The sequence below is a fragment of the Rhipicephalus sanguineus genome, chromosome 11 (genome assembly GCF_013339695.2).
Source record: "Rhipicephalus sanguineus isolate Rsan-2018 chromosome 11, BIME_Rsan_1.4, whole genome shotgun sequence".
NCBI classification, from domain to species: domain Eukaryota; kingdom Metazoa; phylum Arthropoda; class Arachnida; order Ixodida; family Ixodidae; genus Rhipicephalus; species Rhipicephalus sanguineus.
In genome coordinates, this window is record NC_051186.1 from 2,752,697 (window position 1) to 2,771,800 (window position 19,104).

Genomic DNA, 19,104 nt, shown 5'->3' on the forward strand with positions numbered 1-19,104 from the left:
CATGAAACTGTTACAAATATTACTTGTTTTATGCTCCCTCCTTGCTGAATTCAAGGTTATGTAATTACTTCTGCTCTCTCATTTGTGAATAACTGTCTGCATTGGTTAGTATTCATTGTACACCTAGTAATGATTTCGTTTGAGTCTATGAGATCTGCGGCACGCGATGTACGCTGATGATGATGATGAAAACATTCCTTTATTAAAGTTGAAGGAAAACGGCGGGGGGTTCCTATTCCGGGACTCCTATGACAACCTCTGTGATAGCCCGGGCCCGCTGGACGAGCGCCCGACAGACCTCGGGGGCGCCTTCGCGAAGGATGCCTTCCCACTGCTTTGGGGTACGGGTGGACCGAGGTATTGGTGGGAGGGGAGGGAAGTAGGCAGCGGTGCACTCTACGGTGACGTGAAATGTTCTGGGGATGGTGCCACATCCTGGACAGGCGTTGGTATAGCGAGTTGGATATAATTTGTGCAGGAAGTGCAGATTTGGAAAAGTTCGGGTCTGCAGTCGGCGAAGTGCGACAGCCTCCTCTCGTGTGAAGGGCGCTGGTGGGGGTTGGTATCGCTGTCGTTGGCGTATGTAATGCTATACATCTGCTCTGGACTCCTGGTCATTCCTCACTGTCGGGTAATGAACGCGCTCATGCGGCCGCTCGAGAACTCACCCTCCGAGCAGCCCCGCGCAGTGAGGCGGCCAACACAGATCTAGGTTCCCCACTTCTCACTTATGACGAGGTCACGCAGCATTATGTACGCTGATGACATCGTGCTCTCGACCATAGCTTCGAACACTGGAAGACAAGAGAGTTGCTTACTAGATGCCGTAGATATCATCGAAAGGTATCTCCGAAACTGCGGCCTCCGCTGTGACCCCAGAAGTCCGAGCGCATTGTCCTCAAAGCGGATATGTCTGAGGAGATGGTTCGTTGCCTCATGCGCGGCGCGAAGCAAGAGCTTTACACTGGATAACCCAAGGCAGTAGCAGAATTTTATTGGAAACCTCGGCAATGGTGAAGGCGGTGATTGAGTGTCAAGTAAATCCGAGTGCCAACATCGTGCTCTGTGAGAGAGAGTAGCACGGTGCTATCACCGCAGAGAAGCCGGCCACATTCATCGCTGATGACCATACAGCAAGGTGCGAGGGTTCGACGTCAATGCACCGCGTCTCACAAGGACGTGAATACCCATTGGACACCACGAACTACCGCAGGGACTGATTGGGCACCACGACGCCCAGCGTGCTCGCCGTCCGCAAGCCAATACACGTCGTTGGATTGCCGGCAAAAATTTCAAGGACGCTTGAGCTCCGCTTTCAAGAGTAGAATGCGGTAGCGTAACCGTGCTTGTATCGCCTTCTCAATCGGTAGCCTCGCTTTGCTTCTCGGTGGACAGCTAAACCGTGCCGCAAGGAAAGCCAATGTGCGCGGCGCGACGAAACACGGAAAGCGCGCGCGTGGGCCCTTTGGGCCATCTCGCGTGCGATAGTCAAGCCTCTGCCACGCACCTCCGAGATGTGCGTATGTGCGTACCACCAACAGTAAACGTATATATAAATAGCTCGCCGTGAGCATGACAGAGCATGGGTCACGCTCGTAGCCAGGCGGGGGGGGGGGGCGCCCCCCCTCCCCCCGCGGCTGGTTACGGGCCTTTATGATACATGGTGTTTTACCGAAAATAAATAATGCAAATAGGCGTTTCTCTCAAATAGTCAAGGCTTTCAGCAAGTGCCCCCACCCCCGAAAAAAATTCCTGGCTACGGGCCACGCATGGGTTCTCAAGCTGGGTTCCGCAGAATCCAGGGGTTCCGTGAAGGGCAGCCTATGGGTCTGCGAGTGGCCAGAACGAACGCGACCCGCTCCCGTTTTACCCCCATTAGAACTCATTTATTTATTTAGACAAGCAAAATTGTATTGCATTTTGCACTTAACGAAGTCATCGCACGCCTCATCCGCACATCAGGTGTCTGCGGATAGCGAGAGACCCGCGTGGTAGCAGCACTGAAGACTCGTCGTCTAGTGCTCGCACGATTTGCGGACCCGTGTTGGCAGAACGCGCGGAGCGCTGGTAATTCATGCTCGTAAGCGTTATAGCCAGTTCAAACGGGCACTTTGGCGCTTAACTGGTGGCTCATGGCGTGTCGGCGGTCATGTGGCACAGTTTTGATACACGGTGATTTGCCACTGCTCTATGTCGGTTTTATAATCAAAATGCGCAACGAGCTAAGCGTAAGAGGTGTCACTTTGAGCCGGCTGTGGGCTACACGAGCATTCACGCTTAACTTTACGGCCGGTGTATTGGTCGACGGCCGTTTCCCTTGTTTTTGTTTTGCAAAAAAAATAAGACAGCCCTCTGTACGTCCGGCGCTTCGTTTGCGTGAACGCATTGCTTACGCTACGCGGTGCCTACAGCATCCGGGGGGTAATTGGAATTTATGCATTATCGGGAGTGCTAAATCAACGGCGATGGCTTTCGATATTAAAGAAAAGAGAACAGACCAACGCGAGCAATGTTAATACTGTGGTTGCGCGCGTTGAAAGGCGTTATCACCTCCCCCCTCCCCCCCTCCCCCCCTGGCTTGTGATTTTCTTGATGCTCAACAAAAATTTAGGGGTTCCGCAGCACTATGGAAAAAGCCATAGCATTGCGTTTCCCCAAAGCCAGGAAGTTTGAGGACCCCTGTGCTAGAGGATATATGCATGGTGGCCGAGCGGTTAAATGCATCGCTCCACGGAGCGAGGGGTCGCAGGTTTGAATCCCCTGTCCCACTCGAACTGACGTTTTTTTATTATTTCTTTATTTGCATCTACCCCCACATTTCGCTCACGGACAACGCTGATTTTTCGCTCTGAACAAACGACGCCGACGCCGACACCAGCATTTCTGCGAAACGAGCTCTTTAACCCTATCGCGTTATTACACTGGCCGTAACCGTGGCGGGTACGAGAAACAGTTGCTGATGGATGTGTTATTGTCCGCCGAATTGCGGATTATACTTCGCTACCAATTATTCCTATTCCGTTTCCAGACCAACCCCGACGACGCATCAGCTTATCGCCATCCATACAAAGTCTGGAATCCAAGGATGCCCCGACGTACAACGCGACGTAATACAAACTCGTCAAACCACTGCATCCATGATCCAACGGCGGTTTACTTGAAACCGATACGGTTTATCTGAAACTGTAGCTGGTGCCATTCCAGTACTGAGAATTATTTCATCCAGCTAGACAGGTCTCGGTGAAACATGTTTATGTTATGATGAGTTATTGCACTAAACAAAGGTTTTTTTTCCTCTCCTTTCGGTGTCACAATTGCGCTGAAAATCACGCATTGGGGAGGTGCAAGGGGGCCGAAGTGACCATCAAACGTTACGTCGCCATGCATCTCTCGTGACCCCGTGGGCAGGCCACGTGCGAGTCAGCCCGCCGCCTCCATGATGTCCGCCGGCGTGAGCCTGATTGCTAATAGTAGGACCCGCTTGCTGCCTCCCTTGTTCCTCCATTTTGTCCGCGATTTATGGCTTTTTTGACGCTAAAATTAAAGCTCCCTGCTGTATGCATAGGAATAATCTTGCTCCCATATTGACAGGCGCCGTAACTCCTGATCAGAAACGCTGCTTTCCTCGAGAAGTGTTGCAGAAACCATTTGAAAACATTTTTCATTTAACCGAAATATGCCGGGAAAATGTAGGGCACAAAAGCACAACGCCCAGCCAAGCGCATTAAAGATTAGGAAGAACTGTATAGTGGAACATTTGTTTTTTGAGAATAGTGAAATTTGTACCCTTCGTGTGTCCACCTCTTGTGCCATTGAATTTGTGTGGCAGCTGGTCGTTGTAAGCCAGGTACGCTATCTTCTGAAAATGTAAAAAAAAATATAACCACATCAGTGCGGAAATACTACTCGCTTATACTAGAAAATCACGTTTTTGCACTTTCAGATTAGTTACGTATACATATTACAATTTCGTCCCTGCTCTTCATGTAGACGTCAGACTCTGGAGTTTCCAAGATGCGTGGCGCCACCTGTCGGAGAAGTATTGAGTAGTGCATAGACCGACTCTCTCGCACAGTTTGCTATGGGACCAGGTGCAACTAGCGAGTGCGAAACAACGATTGAGCTTAATATCGCGTGTGTTTGCGCATTTAGCACTCAGAACGAGAGCTGTGAATTGCTCTCCGCTAGTTGGACGCGCCACCGAGCCGTCGTGAAGTGCTTGCTGGATCACTCGCCTGAACGACGGCGAAAACAGCAGCAGACGAGAGCCCTCCGCACGCTACGAAGAAACTCCGCAAAAGACGCACTGTTGCGTTGTGAATTGCCACGGACGTAAAAGACTGAATAACAACGCTCAGTTTTACCGATTTCCATAGTTGTCGTACGAAGAAAGGCGAGAGCGCTGGATACGGGCCGTTGCGAGCGTGTTGGGTAAGCGAAGTACCCGCGTTCTCCAGAGCTGGTGGCATGAATGTGTGGCTCTGCTGTTGTTTTGCGTAGCCCTGATGCAAAACCGTGGTAACCTTGGCTATAAAGCTCAGCAGAGGCTCTCACCGCGGTGCTTGTCGTGTAACACGAAGTGAGCAGCTAGAGGCAGACGCGTGATACGCACACCGCGACGAGTTGGTCGTCACAACACAGCATCGCGGACGTATGTACGTTTTGAAGGCTCAGAGTGGTTCTAACTAGCTGACACCACGTGCGTCATACAAGTAAATCGCAGAATGTTGGTCGTGACCCCCTTCAGGTTTGTTTCGCCCGTGTCCTCCGCGGTTGCCGTAGCTATCTCGGAGGCCACGGTTTTGCCTTTGGTTGTACCCCGCGAAAGTGGACACGCACGAATCCCCATTTGCAGTACATACAAACGGAAGACGACCATCAAGAGACCATTTGAGGATGCGTAATAAAACGCTCCAATGCACAGGAAGCGAGAGATGAATTAAGGGAGAATGCAACTGAAAAGGCGAAAATCGCCGGAGCCATTCGCCCCTGATGAACCGAGTTTTGTACCACTGATCGTAAGATGCATAGCTAAGTAAATTGATCGTGTATGTAGGTACTTTATCGCTGTGGCATACGTATATACCCGATTTTAACGCATTTAGGCTCTAGAGAACGGATGTCGGAGGGCTTGCCTCGAACTCGGTGTCGTGTGATGCTCGCTTGTACTTGCGAGTTGCAGCGCGCGGGAATAACTAAAACTTACTTTGCATTGTACTCGCAGTTCGCTTTGATCAGCTTCCTTTGTTTCTGAAGCGTGGATTGGCGGAAGAAGCTTTCCAGGTCCTTGATTTTCAGGAAACCGCGCGTCGACACCAACGAAAGAGGAGGGTTATATTGCGGCCTATGCACATTCGCTTGCGGGCGGCTCTCTTTGCACTACCCAGTTAGTGCCAGGGCTACGATGAGGGCGCTGGTGGCGGTGTTTTTCGCAGCGCCGCCTGGGCAGAGTCTGACGTCTATTGTTAAGCAGAGATGAAGTGAAGTGAGACGAAGAGCCGGAGAAGCTGACTGGCGCGCGATTGTGTTTACTCTTTTTACTGTTGTTTCCTGTAAATACTTCTTGTATGTATGCAACCAACCCCGTAACAATATTACCGTATTTCACGTAGGTTCTATAAAACGGCTTTGGGATATATATGCTACTTGGAACCAACAATATTTCGAACAACACACCGTGCCGTTCCACTCCTTAATTGACGACGCTTTGAAGAAGTACATACCGAGTACCAGTGTTTATTATGTGCTTGTTGATGTCATCTTTGCGCGGGATTTCGGATACGCTGCGTCCAGGTATGTGTTAAAAACTTCAGCTACCACAACAGTTAAATTATGATCATGGGCGTTAGACGTCGCGATAGATGTGCCACTAGGCGTCAACGTGGGTGCATCCACGTCAAACGGTGCTATAGCTGCCAAACACCAGTAGACATTGTACAAGCTCTCATATATCACTACACAATAAGCAGTACTTCTGTGGCGGTACGTTTCACTTTCGTGTTATACCGATTCCTATGACGGAGGAATCAGCCATGTTTTTTTTTTTTGTTTTTTCAGGTGCGGGCTCTTTAAATTCATTTTCAAGCGTTTAATGCCTGCAGTGAATATTCTTTAGAATAAATTCATTTTCAAGCGTTTAATGCCTGCAGTGAATATTCTTTAGAATATTTAGTACCTTAGCCTCCGAGATTAGCTCTGGCCTAAGGCCTTTCAACAGCGCGCGGCCGGAGCTAATCGCCGAGGCCACATATATCATCATCATGATCATGATGACCGGCCTCTATCTTCTAGCGCGTTGGTCGGCCAGCGCGCGCTCTCTTCGTCCTCTTCATCTTTTGCTCGCTCCCCGAACAAGTGCGCCCGCCTGATTAGCTAATTATCTAGGCGCTAGGTCTAGCTAAATAAAGCAATACATGCTATGTCCAAGCTAATGAAGGCAAGCCATGCTAAGAGCGAGCTTATAAAGTCACACCTTGCTAAGAATATGCCATTTAAGACCATGCTAATTAGGGCGACGCCGATCAAGACCTTCCTAGTTAATAGCGTAGTATTTAAGAATATGCTAATTAGCTTAATGCTATATAAACATGGCTAGTTCGGCCTCAGCTAATTAAGGCCATGATAATAAAATCCAAGCTGACAAGGCAAATCTATTCAATACCATGTTAATTAACACGTTACCATTTAGGCCCAAGTTAATAATTACTATGCATTTTCATACCGAGCTGACGCGATCTTCACTCCGAAGCAGGTGAGCAGACTGAGTTGACGTTGAACTACGTAAAAATTGGAAGAAACTGCTACTTAGCGTCCACTTTATGAAAAGTTTGACAGTCACACCGGCGCTATGACAGTCACGAGATGGATTGGGGCCTTCTGAGAGTGAACGAGCTTGAACCCGAGTTCGCGTGTCAGTCAGTTTGATTGACAGACGCCCACGGAAAGGATCGTGTCCGTCCACCGCGTTTGCTTTTGCCGAGGCGCAGTGCTCACCCCGCAACGTCAGCGAGCGGCACAATTCAGCTATGAGCTGAATCACACAGACGATGATGCGCACATCCAAGAAGAACTAAATTTTATTTCTTGAAGCGACTACGATGCCTCGCATTCAATTTCACCGCGCCCGCGACGTCGACTCACAATCGCGTTACCGCCATGAAGCGAGCGCACTCGTGAGATTTGCAGAGAGAAATGTTACTACTTTGCTTGTTTGTGGAGAAATTGTTTCTACCGATTCCCAACTGCAGAAATATGTTCAAGCGTGTATTTAAATACTAACAGTACCCTGTCCATTTATTTATCTGTAATTTTCGATAGAAGCGAAACGAGATGCACGACAGTGCTTCGTGTGCGTCCTTTTTGCCTTGGATAGTGGAGATTTTTATGCTCCAGGTGGAACGAAAGAATTTGCCTGAAAGAGGAAAAACACACACGGACACGCCTGTGGGAAGCGCAATGTTCAGTTTACAAAGCGATAGTGCGACAATCAAGTTGACGTTCCTGCATTGTTGAAATGGTTACTGAGTGGCGGCGCTGACGCGTTCTTAAGCGTTGTTCCTTTGAACACCGCCGCAAATGCCGCACATGCGTTTGTGACGCCATACGCATACTTATAGCCGTTTTTCTCAACGCAGTTTTGCGCGCTCCGCACTGTTTTCCTGTCATGACCGCCGTAGTGCAAGCTCGGAGCTAACTAGTGTTCACGACAAGCTCGGGCCATCCTGCATAGCACCTGTGATCCCTGCCCATTCAAGCAAAAAGAAAAGAAAAAAGACCCGGCGGCTAAATTGACTCAAGGGACGAACAAGTGCAATTCCGACTGTACCATCGGGTTCAAACGAAACGCGAAAAGCGTCAAGCATTCGCTGTGGTAGAGTGCGCGCCGTCCAGTCATCACCATGGACAGGCGCGCGTATGTGCAGGGCTGCCAAACCGGATAGGCGCACCTGTCAGTGGTGATGACTGGAGGGCGCGCACTATACCACGGCAGCACTACTAAGGCTCGTCGCTGTTCACGTTCCATTTGAAGCCGTTAGTATGTGCTGTAGGCTACTCACACATTCTCCTTAAAGGGACCCTGAAACGACTTCGACGGTTTTGCACAAACGTATAGACCTAAAGATATAGATTAAAGTTTGTCAGAAGCCCGTCCGGTCGGGATAATACATGGTGAAGATGCAAAACAATGGAAACTGCGCCGACCTAAGGGTAACTCGGTCGACGCAGTGTGAGGTGTGAAGTGAACGACTTAATCGCTTCTCTGTGAATGATGCAAAAATACGTACATTACACACACAAATAAGGACTTTTCGGTTCCCAGACGTGAGCTTTGTTCACAAGTGAATAAAAACATGTGACTTGATAGAACGGCAGCATGGGCTAGTTGGTGATTTAGAATCGACATATTTGGGCAGCGCTGAGTGGACGAGGACGTATGAAAGGACACAACACAGGCGCTGCATTGTGTCCAACACAACGTAGCAGCGCCTGTGGTTGTGTTCTTTAATACGTCCTCCTTCACTTAGCGCTGTGCAAATATGTCGATTCCAAACATGTGTCCGAGCAGTTTGCTTTAAATATGCTTGAATATATCACGCAGGCAGCTCGTACCGAATGTAGAGTGCCACCATTTCTCTTACGTGCGCCCGATCAAGAGCGACTCAAGATAAAGACATCGTGACAGTCCTTTTTCTCTAGCGAGAACACGTGCATTCCCCCAGTAGATTGCGTGTTCTCCTGAGCATGCGCGGCCAAAGCAGTGGATCTAACATTTCCTTTCTTCACGTCATAATTGTGCTGCTTAAGACGCTTTTCAGAGTGACCAGCTTCGCCAAAACAGATGTAGTCATAATCCGCGCTCGGGACAACGTACACAACACCGGGCCAGTTCTCTTTGGGTAACCTGTCCTTAACATTGACGAGTGGTTGTTGCAGTTGTTGGTCAGGAACATGTGCACTTGGACGTTGCAGAAACGCAGAACAATGCGTCGGCCTTCGCTTATGGAAGGGATATACGGTATTCCCGCGCGCTTTTGACCAGATGCAGCGCAGCGTAATTGCGGGCGTGCCATTTGTCGACAGCGGTCAAGAAAGAATTGGCATAACAACCCGCTGCCAAATCCCGCCGCATACAGTGTACGTCGGCTGCGGATTCTTCTTTCCTTGCGCGCATTATCTGTGCGCGTCGTAGACGGTTAGAAACCATCACCGTTTTGTGAGAAGCCGGTTGCATGGCAACATGCAAGTAACGCCCTGTGTGGATTGGCTTTGTGAACACTTCAAACGACAAAGTGGGCCCTTTATTTTCAATAGGCATATTAAGGAATAGGAGCTTGCTTTCCACTTCTCCGTCCCCCGTGACTTCGTGTGCTGTTCAGATGTGAAGTGAACGACGGATCCGCTTCTCTGTGAAGGATGCAAAATATACGTACTTTACTTTCCAAAAGAAGTTATACAAACAGGTCCACGGAACGGCTATGGTTCCTCTACATCAGTGGCCGCCTATAATTTGACGATGGAAGCGACTGGAAGTCGAGCCCTCTCCTCGTTTATACCAGCTTCTAAGGCTTTATTTCGCTACGTGGACGGCATTTTTTGCATCGCTCAGGTCATTAAACGTGAGTCTAATGATGTTACTGGCTCAGGTGCATTGGCGACAAGGTACTGCTTCATCTGTCGTAGTAAGACGTTGTGATGAGCAGCAGCGTCGTTGACAAGGTCGAAAAGTTCTGCTGCATCTCCGGCGGCACGGCGCATCGAGACGTGCTGCCTTCGCAGCTCGTCGTATGACTGGCAAAGTTGTATCACGTCGGCGACAGTCTGAGGGTTCCTAGCGAAAAGCGTCTGAAATGCATCGTCGTCGACTCCTTTAATGAAATGTTTCCTTCTGTGCATATCGGGGAGACATAAGTCGACGGGCTTGCAGAGGGACAGACATCTTCGATATAACTCTTAAACGTCTCGTTCCTGCGCCGGGCTCCACTACGCAGACGCTGTTCTGCGCAAAGCTGGCGAACGACGGGATGACCGAAGACTTCGGTGGGGGTTGCCATAAAGGTAGGCTAGTTGGTGATTTAAGCCTCATGGTTTTTAAACCAGAAGCTGCCACATCGGCGATGTAAAAAGTCGCCAGGTCTGCGCGGAACACGCAGCACAGTGACAGCGAAAGCTGGAAGAGCGGCCTTTCAAGAGCCCGTAATCGACTCTCTTGGGGCAACTAATACAAGCACACATGCAAGGTACCCACTACGTCATAAGTAATGGTAACTTTCATGTAGTGGGGAAGCACCCACAATGCCATTATTCGTCATTCTGCGGATAAGCGAGGTACCCACTACCCATCTGTAAGTCATTATGTACACTTTGTTGGGCTGTGGCTGATTACGATGAAGAATTATGGCTGAACCTTTTGTAATGGGTTGGAAGCATTGAACGACCCGGTCACTCGTTGCGCAATTCACATTGTGTGGCGCCTGGTTGTTATTTTACCCTTCTACGACGCTATAGCACATATGTTAACACGATTGCTGGCGCGACATGAGACCTGTAGAGGGCATTTTTGCAAGACGTTTCAAGCACCAGTGTGGCCCTGTGGTAGAATACTTGACTGCCATGCGGCGGAGCCCGGCTCCAAATCCCATTCTTTAGTAGAATTTGTTTCTATCTTCAGCTTTTCTTATTTCGCACGAGAGCGGGTACGGGCAGCGGCGGCGGCAGCGGACAACTACGGCGCCAAAATCGGCACTTGTTGTCATCTCATAACAGCTTTCGCTGTAATGTATATGAGGGCCCCAAACACCATCACTGTCACCAGAGCCGTGGCCGAGAGCACAGAGTGGCTGCTTACCAATGGTTAGGTAGGTGGTGGGTGGAAGCAAGGAATAACGCGCACCACCGGTGGTATCTGTCGCCCAGGTTGATGCCTAGAAATTTTATTCTCGTTTCATTTTTTTTTTCTTATTTTGCGCGATAGTGGTTACGGACACCGGCGGTGGCGGCAGACAATTACCCCGCTGCCGTTGTGATCTGTTAACAGCCTCCGCTGTAAAACGCACGTTTGTAAGCTTGTCGTAGTCTTGCCATTTGTTACAAGCGCAAACCTCTACGATCGACGATCGAATCCTCTACGGCGTACTCGTCGGTGCCGCGAAATACAGGCGGGTTGCGTTTCCGGGGCACGCCACTAGAGAAGACTGTCGTTGGTTCGGCGGCTTGCGAATGGCCAGGTGCAGTCGTGGCGAAAGGTGATGCTAGCGTCCGATTGCGAAGTTCCAGTATGAAGGGGACCTGAGCACCTCCACCACTTTAAAATGGGGGCACTGGGCTTCAAGCAGGGCCAGATGTTTCTTCGGAGAAAGCTCTTTGAAAAGCAGGTCCAGCGAGAGCGTCAACCGCAGCCAGAGAGCGTCAACCGAGAGCGTCAACCGCAGGGACGAGGAAGACGGCGGTCTTCCTCGTCCCTGACAGCGCAGTGCCTGTCATTCACGTTCAGTACAGCGCACACACACACACACACACACACACACACACACACACACACACACACACACACACACACACACACACACACACGCATACATCTATCTATCTATCTATCTATCTATCTATCTATCTATCTATCTATCTATCTATCTATCTATCTATCTATCTATCTATCTATCTATCTATCTATCTATCTATCTATCTATATTGTCACGGGGTCGTGAGGTCGACGAAGACAGCAGTCGGCGTGTTCAAGATGAAACTCTTTATTTGGCCAAACTTGTGGCCGGGAAATGAAAACTCAAACTACAGCAATACACGCTGTGCACTGATAGCGGCGAACAGGGCGTCGGCCGTCGAAAAACTGACCATGGCTGGGACGCGCCGTCTTTTATACATCATGCATCGAACATTCTAGCCTTACTACTGGTGGTTGCGCAAGCTCTGGGATAATCTTGACTATTCGAGTCTTGTGCGCAATCTTGACAAAATGATCTACTACAATCTGGAATGTTCCCAGGCATTCTGGCGCGGCCCGCGCAGAACGGCGATCACACGTGCAACAGACCAGTTACACAAACATAGCAAAAAATGCGCGCGTGGCATTGCCCCCCTCTGAAAAAGCATTGCGCCGATGTTTAAAACGGAACATAGAATTGAAAACATGCATGCAATACAAAATAAACATAATAAAGCAAGCAAAAGGTGGAGTTCACAGGTTCCTTAACGCGCACAGAAAGGCTTCAGGCGTACCATATGCACGACCTCGGGGCGTGCCCGTCGCGCTGAGAGCTCGTCATGCCTTCGGGGATAACCTCGTAGTCGAATTTGCCGAGACGTCGAAGTACACTGTACGGTCCGAAAGATCGTCGAAGAAGCTTCTCGTTAAGTGCACGTCGGCGTATTGGCGTCCAGACCCAGATATGGTCGCCAGGCTGGTATTCCACGTGGCGGCGTCGAAGGTTGTAGCGACGGCTGTCGGTCTTTTGCTGGCTCTGGATGCGCAGACGGGCGAGTTGTCGGGCTTCTTCGGCGCGCTCAAGGTAGACGGTGACGTCGAAGTTTTCTTTGTTGGAGACGTTCGGTAACATGGCGTCGATCGTCGTTGCCGGGCTCCTTCCGAAGACCAAGTTGTACGGCGTCATTTGCGTCGTTTCTTGCACGGCCGTGTTGTATGCGAAGGTCACGTACGGAAGTATGGCATCCCACGTCTTGTGTTCGACGTCTATGTACATGACCAGCATGTCGGCGATGGTCTTGTTTAGCCGCTCCGTGAGGCCATTGGTCTGTGGGTGGTACGCTGTAGCTCAGCGGTGGCTTATTTGGCTGTATTTCAATATCGCCCGAGTTAGGTCAGCAGTAAATGCCGTACCCCTGTCTGTGATGAGGACCTCTGGGGCGCCATGACGAAGGACAATGTTCTCAACGAAGAACTTGGCTACCTCAAAGGCACTGCCTTTGGGCAGAGCCCTTTTCTGGCGTAGCGTGTGAGGTAGTCGGTAGCTACGATCATCCATTTGTTTCCGGAAGTCGACGTCGGGAACGGCCCAAGAAAGTCCATCCCGATTTGCTGGAACGGCCGGCGAGGGGGCTCGATTGGCTGCAGAAGTCCGGCTGGCCTAGTCGGCGGTGTCTTCCGTCTCTGACAATCTCGGCAAGTCTTTACGTAAGGAGCGACGTCGGTGAGAAGGCGCGGCCAGTAGTACTTTTCCTGTATTCTTGCAAGCGTGCGGGAAAATCCCAGGTGTCCTGCCGTGGGGTCGTCGTGCAGGGCCTGGAACTTCTGGTCGCAATGCAGACGGCACCACGAGAAGGTGCTTAGCTCGAAGTGGTGAGAAGCTCTTTTGGGGAAGGCCGCTGCGTAAGAAAAACGACGCCAGTGCTCGCTTGAACACTTTCGGAACGACGGCGGTCTTGCCCTCGAGGTATTCCATAAGGCCTCTGAGTTCCAGGTTGGATCACTGTTGTTCAGCGAAGTCGTCGGCACTTATGGTTCCCAAGAAGCAGTCATCATCCTGGTCGTCTTGTGGCGACAGGTCCACGCGGGCACGATACAGGCAGTCGGCGTTAGAGTGTTTTCTTCCGGACGTGTAAACGACGGTAATATCGAATTCTTGAAGTCTCAAGCTCCATCGTGCGAGACGACCTTAAGAGTCCTTCAAGTTAACTAGCCAACACAGGGCGTGGTGATCGCTCACATATGAAGGGCCTGCCATAGAGGTAGGGGTGAAACTTTGCTGTCGCCCAGATAATGGCAAGGCACTCCTTTTCTGTTGTAGAATAGTTGGCTTCCGCCTTCGATAGCGACCGGCTAGCATAGCTGATTACCCTTTCCGTACCGTCAGTCCTCTGCACAAGAACTCGGCCCCTGTGCGCCTATTACAGGCGGTTCCTCAAAAACTTTGCCTGCATCGCCGAGCCACTTACTAACTTTACCAGGATCGACGTCGGGTTCAAGTGGGAAACGCCGCAGGAGGAAGCATTTCAAGAACTAAAACGACGCCTGCAGAGGCCTCCGTTACTCGCGCATTTTGACGAATACGCCTACGGTAGAAGTTAGAGTGTTTTCTTCCGGACGTGTAAACGACGGTAATATCGAATTCTTGAAGTCTCAAGCTCCATCGTGCGAGACGACCTTAAGAGTCCTTCAAGTTAACTAGCCAACACAGGGCGTGGTGATCGCTCACATTTGAAGGGCCTGCCATAGAGGTAGGGGTGAAACTTTGCTGTCGCCCAGATAATGGCAAGGCACTCCTTTTCTGTTGTAGAATAGTTGGCTTCCGCCTTCGATAGCGACCGGCTAGCATAGCTGATTACCCTTTCCGTACCGTCAGTCCTCTGCACAAGAACGGCGCCGAGTCCTACACTGCTTGCGTCGGTGTGTACTTCTGTTTGGGCGTATTCGTCAAAATGCGCGAGTAACGGAGGCCTCTGCAGGCGTCGTTTTAGTTCTTGAAATGCTTCCTCCTGCGGCGTTTCCCACTTGAACCCGACGTCGATCCTGGTAAAGTTAGTAAGTGGCTCGGCGATGCAGGCAAAGTTTTTGAGGAACCGCCTGTAATAGGCGCACAGGGGCCGAGAAATTGACGCACGGCCTCCTTGTTGGCAGGTGGCGAGGGAATGTAGCGATGGCGTATGTCTTCTGCGGGTCAGAGCATACTCCGGACTTGCTTTTCATGTGTCCCAAGAACAAGAGCTCTTCGTACGCGAAGCGACATTTTTCTGGCTTCAGGGTGAGTCCGGAGCTCTTGATTGCTTGAAGTACAGCTTCAAGCCGCCGTAGGTGTTCGTCGAAGTTTGAGGCAAACACAACGACGTCGTCCAAGTACACGAGGCGAGTCTGCCACTTCAAGACAGCCACTACTGTATCCATGACACGTTGGAAAGTCGCAGGTGCCGAGCAAAGACCGAAGGGCATGACCTTGAACTCGAACAGGCCGTCCGGTGTTATGAAGGCAGTCTTTTCTCGGTCTGTCTCGTCAACTTCGATTTGCCAGTAGCCGGTCTTGAGGTTCATCGACGAAAAGTACTCCGCGTTGTGGAGTCGATCTAGGGCGTCGTCTATTCGTGGGAGAGGGTACAAGTCCTTCTTCGTGACCTTGTTCAGGCGACGATGGTCGATGCAAAAACGTAGGGTTCCATCCTTCTTCCTCTCTAACACCGCAGGTGACGCCCACGGACTCTTGGACGACTGGATGATGTCGTCGTGTTGCATTTCATCGACCTGTTTCCTGACGGCCTCGCGTTCTCGCGTCGAAACACGGTACGGGCGCTGACGGATTGGTCGGGCACTTTCTTCTATTACAATGCGATGTTTCGCGACTGGGGTCTGTCGAATTCTTGACGACCACGAGCAGTCCTTGAATTGTAGGAGCAGGGCTTTCAGCTTGTCTTGCTTGTGCTTAGGGAGGCTCGGGTTGACGTCGAAATCTGGTTGGGTTCCTCGATCCGTCGAAGCAGGTTCGGTAGCATCGATGAGGGCGAAATCATTGCTGGCGTCCACGAATTCGTGGATGTAGGCGACCGTCGTACTAATGTTGAGGCGCTTATATTCGTGGCTGAAGTTTGTCAACACTACCTTTGCTTTGCCATCACGCAGCTCGGCTATGCCTCTTGCGACGCAAATCTGACGGTTCAGAAGCAGGTGCTGATCGTCCTCGACGACGCCTTCAAGGTCTGCGGGTTCTTCGGTGCCGACGGAAATGATGATGCTGGAGAGAGGTGGAATGGTGACATGCTCTTCTATCACATTCAATGCGGGGTTCCTTGGCGTCGTGTGTGGCGGCCGCGCTTTTTCTGAGGTTAGTATTATTGACTCAGACCTCAGATCGATGACGACGCCGTGGTGGCTTAGGAAGTCCATCCTAAGTATCACATCCCTGGAGCAATGCTGTAATATTACAAAGCTCGCATGATAAGTCCGGTTATTCATGGTGACTCTTGCGGTGCAGACTCCAGCCGGAGTTATTAGATGGCCCCCAGCGGTCCGGATTTCGGGGCCTTGCCAAGCAGTCCTAGCTTTCTTCAACCTTGTGGCGAATGGTATACTGTGGACGGAATTGTCGGCTCCAGTTTCAACGAGAGTGGTGACGTTGTGGCCGTCAAATAGTACGTCGAGGTCGCTAATCCGTCGGCTTGCGTTGCGGTTAAGGCGTGGCGTCGGGTCACGGCTAGGTCGGCTTGTCCCGCTGCTTCTACGTCGCTTCGACAGGTCTTCTTCAGGCAGCGAGGTTTCGTCGTCGCGGCTAAGTGTGGTTTGAGTCGTGTTCTTGATATTTCGTCACGGTGTCGTCGTCGGCGGCGGAGGATCTTCGGTATTACGTCGTACAGCAACCGCACCTCCATCGGTTGCTGCCCTTAGTTTTCCGGATACGGGCTAGGCGACCGGCCTCGAGTTGGGCCAGTGTACTGGCGGCGCTGCCGTGAGACATAGCGGCCTGGCGACGGCGAACGGGAAGGTTGTCGGGGCATCCACTGCGTTCCTGCGAGGTAGTCGGCGATGTCGCGTGGTCTTTTACCCCACTGTGGACGCGGCGCGTCAATGGCGAACCCACGCAGTCGAATCTATCGGTACTGGCAGCGGCGGTAGGTGTGGCCAGCTTCTCCGCAATGGTAGCAGAGTGGGCGGTGGTCGGGGGCGCGAAACGTTGTTCTTCCTTGGCGTGTATCGCTGGCCGGCTGGCGGGCGCTATGACGTCGGTGGTGGCGGCGGAACTGCTGGGGCGGCGCGGCGTCTTGACGTGGGCGAGGAGGGGGGGGGCGTTGCGTCGGGCTGCAGCAGCATAGCTCATTGCTTGCAGCTGCGGCGGTGCCGGCTGAGGAACACCCAGTGACTGTTCGATTTCCTCGCGTACAACGTCAGCAATCGATGTCACTTCGGGGTGTGCAAAAGGTGCGAGCTTTCGCAGCTCCTCTCGCACGATGTCTCGGACCGTTTCGCGCAAGTCGTCGGAGCCGATGTCATGAACAGCTGCGCTGTCTTGAAATGCGCGGCGATTGTACTGCCAGGTGCGCATCTCGAGCGTCTTCGCGATGGTTGTTGCCTCCGAAAGGAATTCTTGGATTGTTTTGGGCGGGTTTCTCAACAGTCCCGCGAACAGCTCCTGCTGGACTCCTCGCATGAGGAAGCGAACTTTCTTCTCCTCGGGCCTGTCAGGGTCAGCATGGCGGAACAGTCGGTTCATTTCTTCCGTGAAGATCGCCACGTTTTCGTTCGGCTGTGTTGCGCCCGTGTCTCCAACAAGGCCGCGGCCCTTTCCTTTCGGACGGCGCCCGTGGAGTCGCCAAAAAAGTGCCGCGAAAGAGGTACCAGGTACGGAGTGCGGACTCCCGATTCTCGTAACAGGTCCTTGCTGCGCCTTCCAGATAAAAGTACACGTGGCGCAGCTTGTCGTCGGAGTTCCAGTTGTTAAATGTCGAGACCCTTTCAAACGTCGCCAGCCAGGTCTCGGGGTCTTCACATGGTGAGCCATGGAATGTCGGCGGCTCCCTGGGCGGCTGCATCATTATCGCGGCTCTTGGTTTGTCCGGTAGGGGTCCGTATTGAGGGGGGAGTAGTCTTTTCAGTCTGTGGCTGGCTCGACTGTCGCTGATGGTGTCGGTGTCCTCGCCGCGAATGGGGCTGGGTTCACCGCTTGACGCGGCGTCCGGAACATGAACGAGCAGCACTTCCACCAGATGTCACGGGGTCGTGACGTCGACGAAGACAGCAGTCGGCGTGTTCAAGATGAAACTCTTTATTTGGCCGAACTTTGACCGGGAAATGAAAACTCAAATTACAGCAATACACGCTGTACACTGATAGCGGCGACAGGGCGTCGGCCGTCGAAAAAAATGTTGCAGTGTCTTAGTTCGGCTATTCCAGGATTAAGAAAGGTGCAGCTGATTGTTTTTAGTTTTCCTGATTGTCTTGGATTAGCTTGATTATCATGGTTACTGCTGCTCCAATGACACACACATGGTATACATATTATGTGGCACATGTATATTTATTTTGCCAGGGAGCTACTTCGGAATGCGATGAGTTGAGCTTCTCCGCTCTTCTGCGCCGTTGAGCAGCATTTGCGCTGTCCTTCTCCATGGCTAAACCACACTGGCAAACGCCAGTCAGAGGCGCTATCAAGCGGCTCCAGCTCAGGGTCAGACGGCGACTGCACAGCGAAGGCGAATAGCTGCGCGCGCGCCGGCGCCAGTACGTCTACCTCGGCTACGACGTCACCCCTCTAGAAAGCGCAGACCGGCGGCAGCGAGTCGCGCGCGGCAGCGGCGGAGTGCGCAGGAGGTGCCGACTCCGATGCGCCAGCTGTGTGACATCACTGATCCTGGCGCATGCGCAGCACGGCTCTTGAGGAACCACGCGAATCTGGCTCGGCTGGGCCAGTGTAGTTAGCGCCACAAAACTGATCGTGGCTGGGACGCGCCGTCTTTTACACATCAAGCATCGAACTTTCTAGCCTTATCACTGGTGGTTGCGCAGGATCTGGAATAACCTTGACTATTCGCGTCATGTGCGCAATCTTGACAAAATGATCTACAATCTGGAATGTTCCCAGACATTCTGGTGCGACCCGCGCAAGAGAGCGATCACACGTGCAACGGACCAGTTACACAAACATACCAAAAGAAGCGCGCATGACAATATATATATATATATATATATATATATATATATATATATATATATATATATATATATATATATATATATATATATATATATATTACACTAAATGCATGCGCACACGCTAAATCACCTTGAAAGCATCCGCAACGGCAGCAAAAGCACGCCAGACGCGCGCAGCATTAGGCGTGTCCTGGATAATTCCTGTTCGAGGGGCTTCCGTTTGATATTTTACATTGTGTGAAAGTTTTTTAATGAATTAAGATCCGAAAGTGCAAGCGACTTACTGATTGCTTCTCATATATGGGCGCCAGAGTATTTTTTATTGGATTATTGGTTTTGTTGTTTATATCATCAGGCAAGAGGGTCCATCTTGGTGTTTTTGATTGGCTATCATAATACGCCATTTCACCACCCAGGGGTCGCATAAAACTACGGGAATCAGGCTTGGTTTTTGGTATCTTGTACACAACAAACCTGTAAAAAATATTTTAATGTTGACC

General features: G+C 51.1%; 1 protein-coding gene across 2 annotated transcripts in view; it reads right to left on the reverse strand.

Moving 5' to 3' along the window:
• LOC119373229 (plancitoxin-1) overlaps positions 1–19,104 on the reverse strand; it is a 55,270-nt gene that overhangs the window by 22,410 nt on the left and 13,756 nt on the right. For both annotated transcript variants that reach the window (XM_037643239.2, XM_037643238.2), the window contains exons 2-3: positions 18,889–19,078; positions 3,787–3,859 (exon numbers count right to left, since the gene is read on the reverse strand). In XM_037643239.2, the coding sequence (XP_037499167.1) occupies positions 3,787–3,859; positions 18,889–19,078 (263 nt within the window). The remainder of the gene's footprint in view (positions 1–3,786; positions 3,860–18,888; positions 19,079–19,104) is intronic.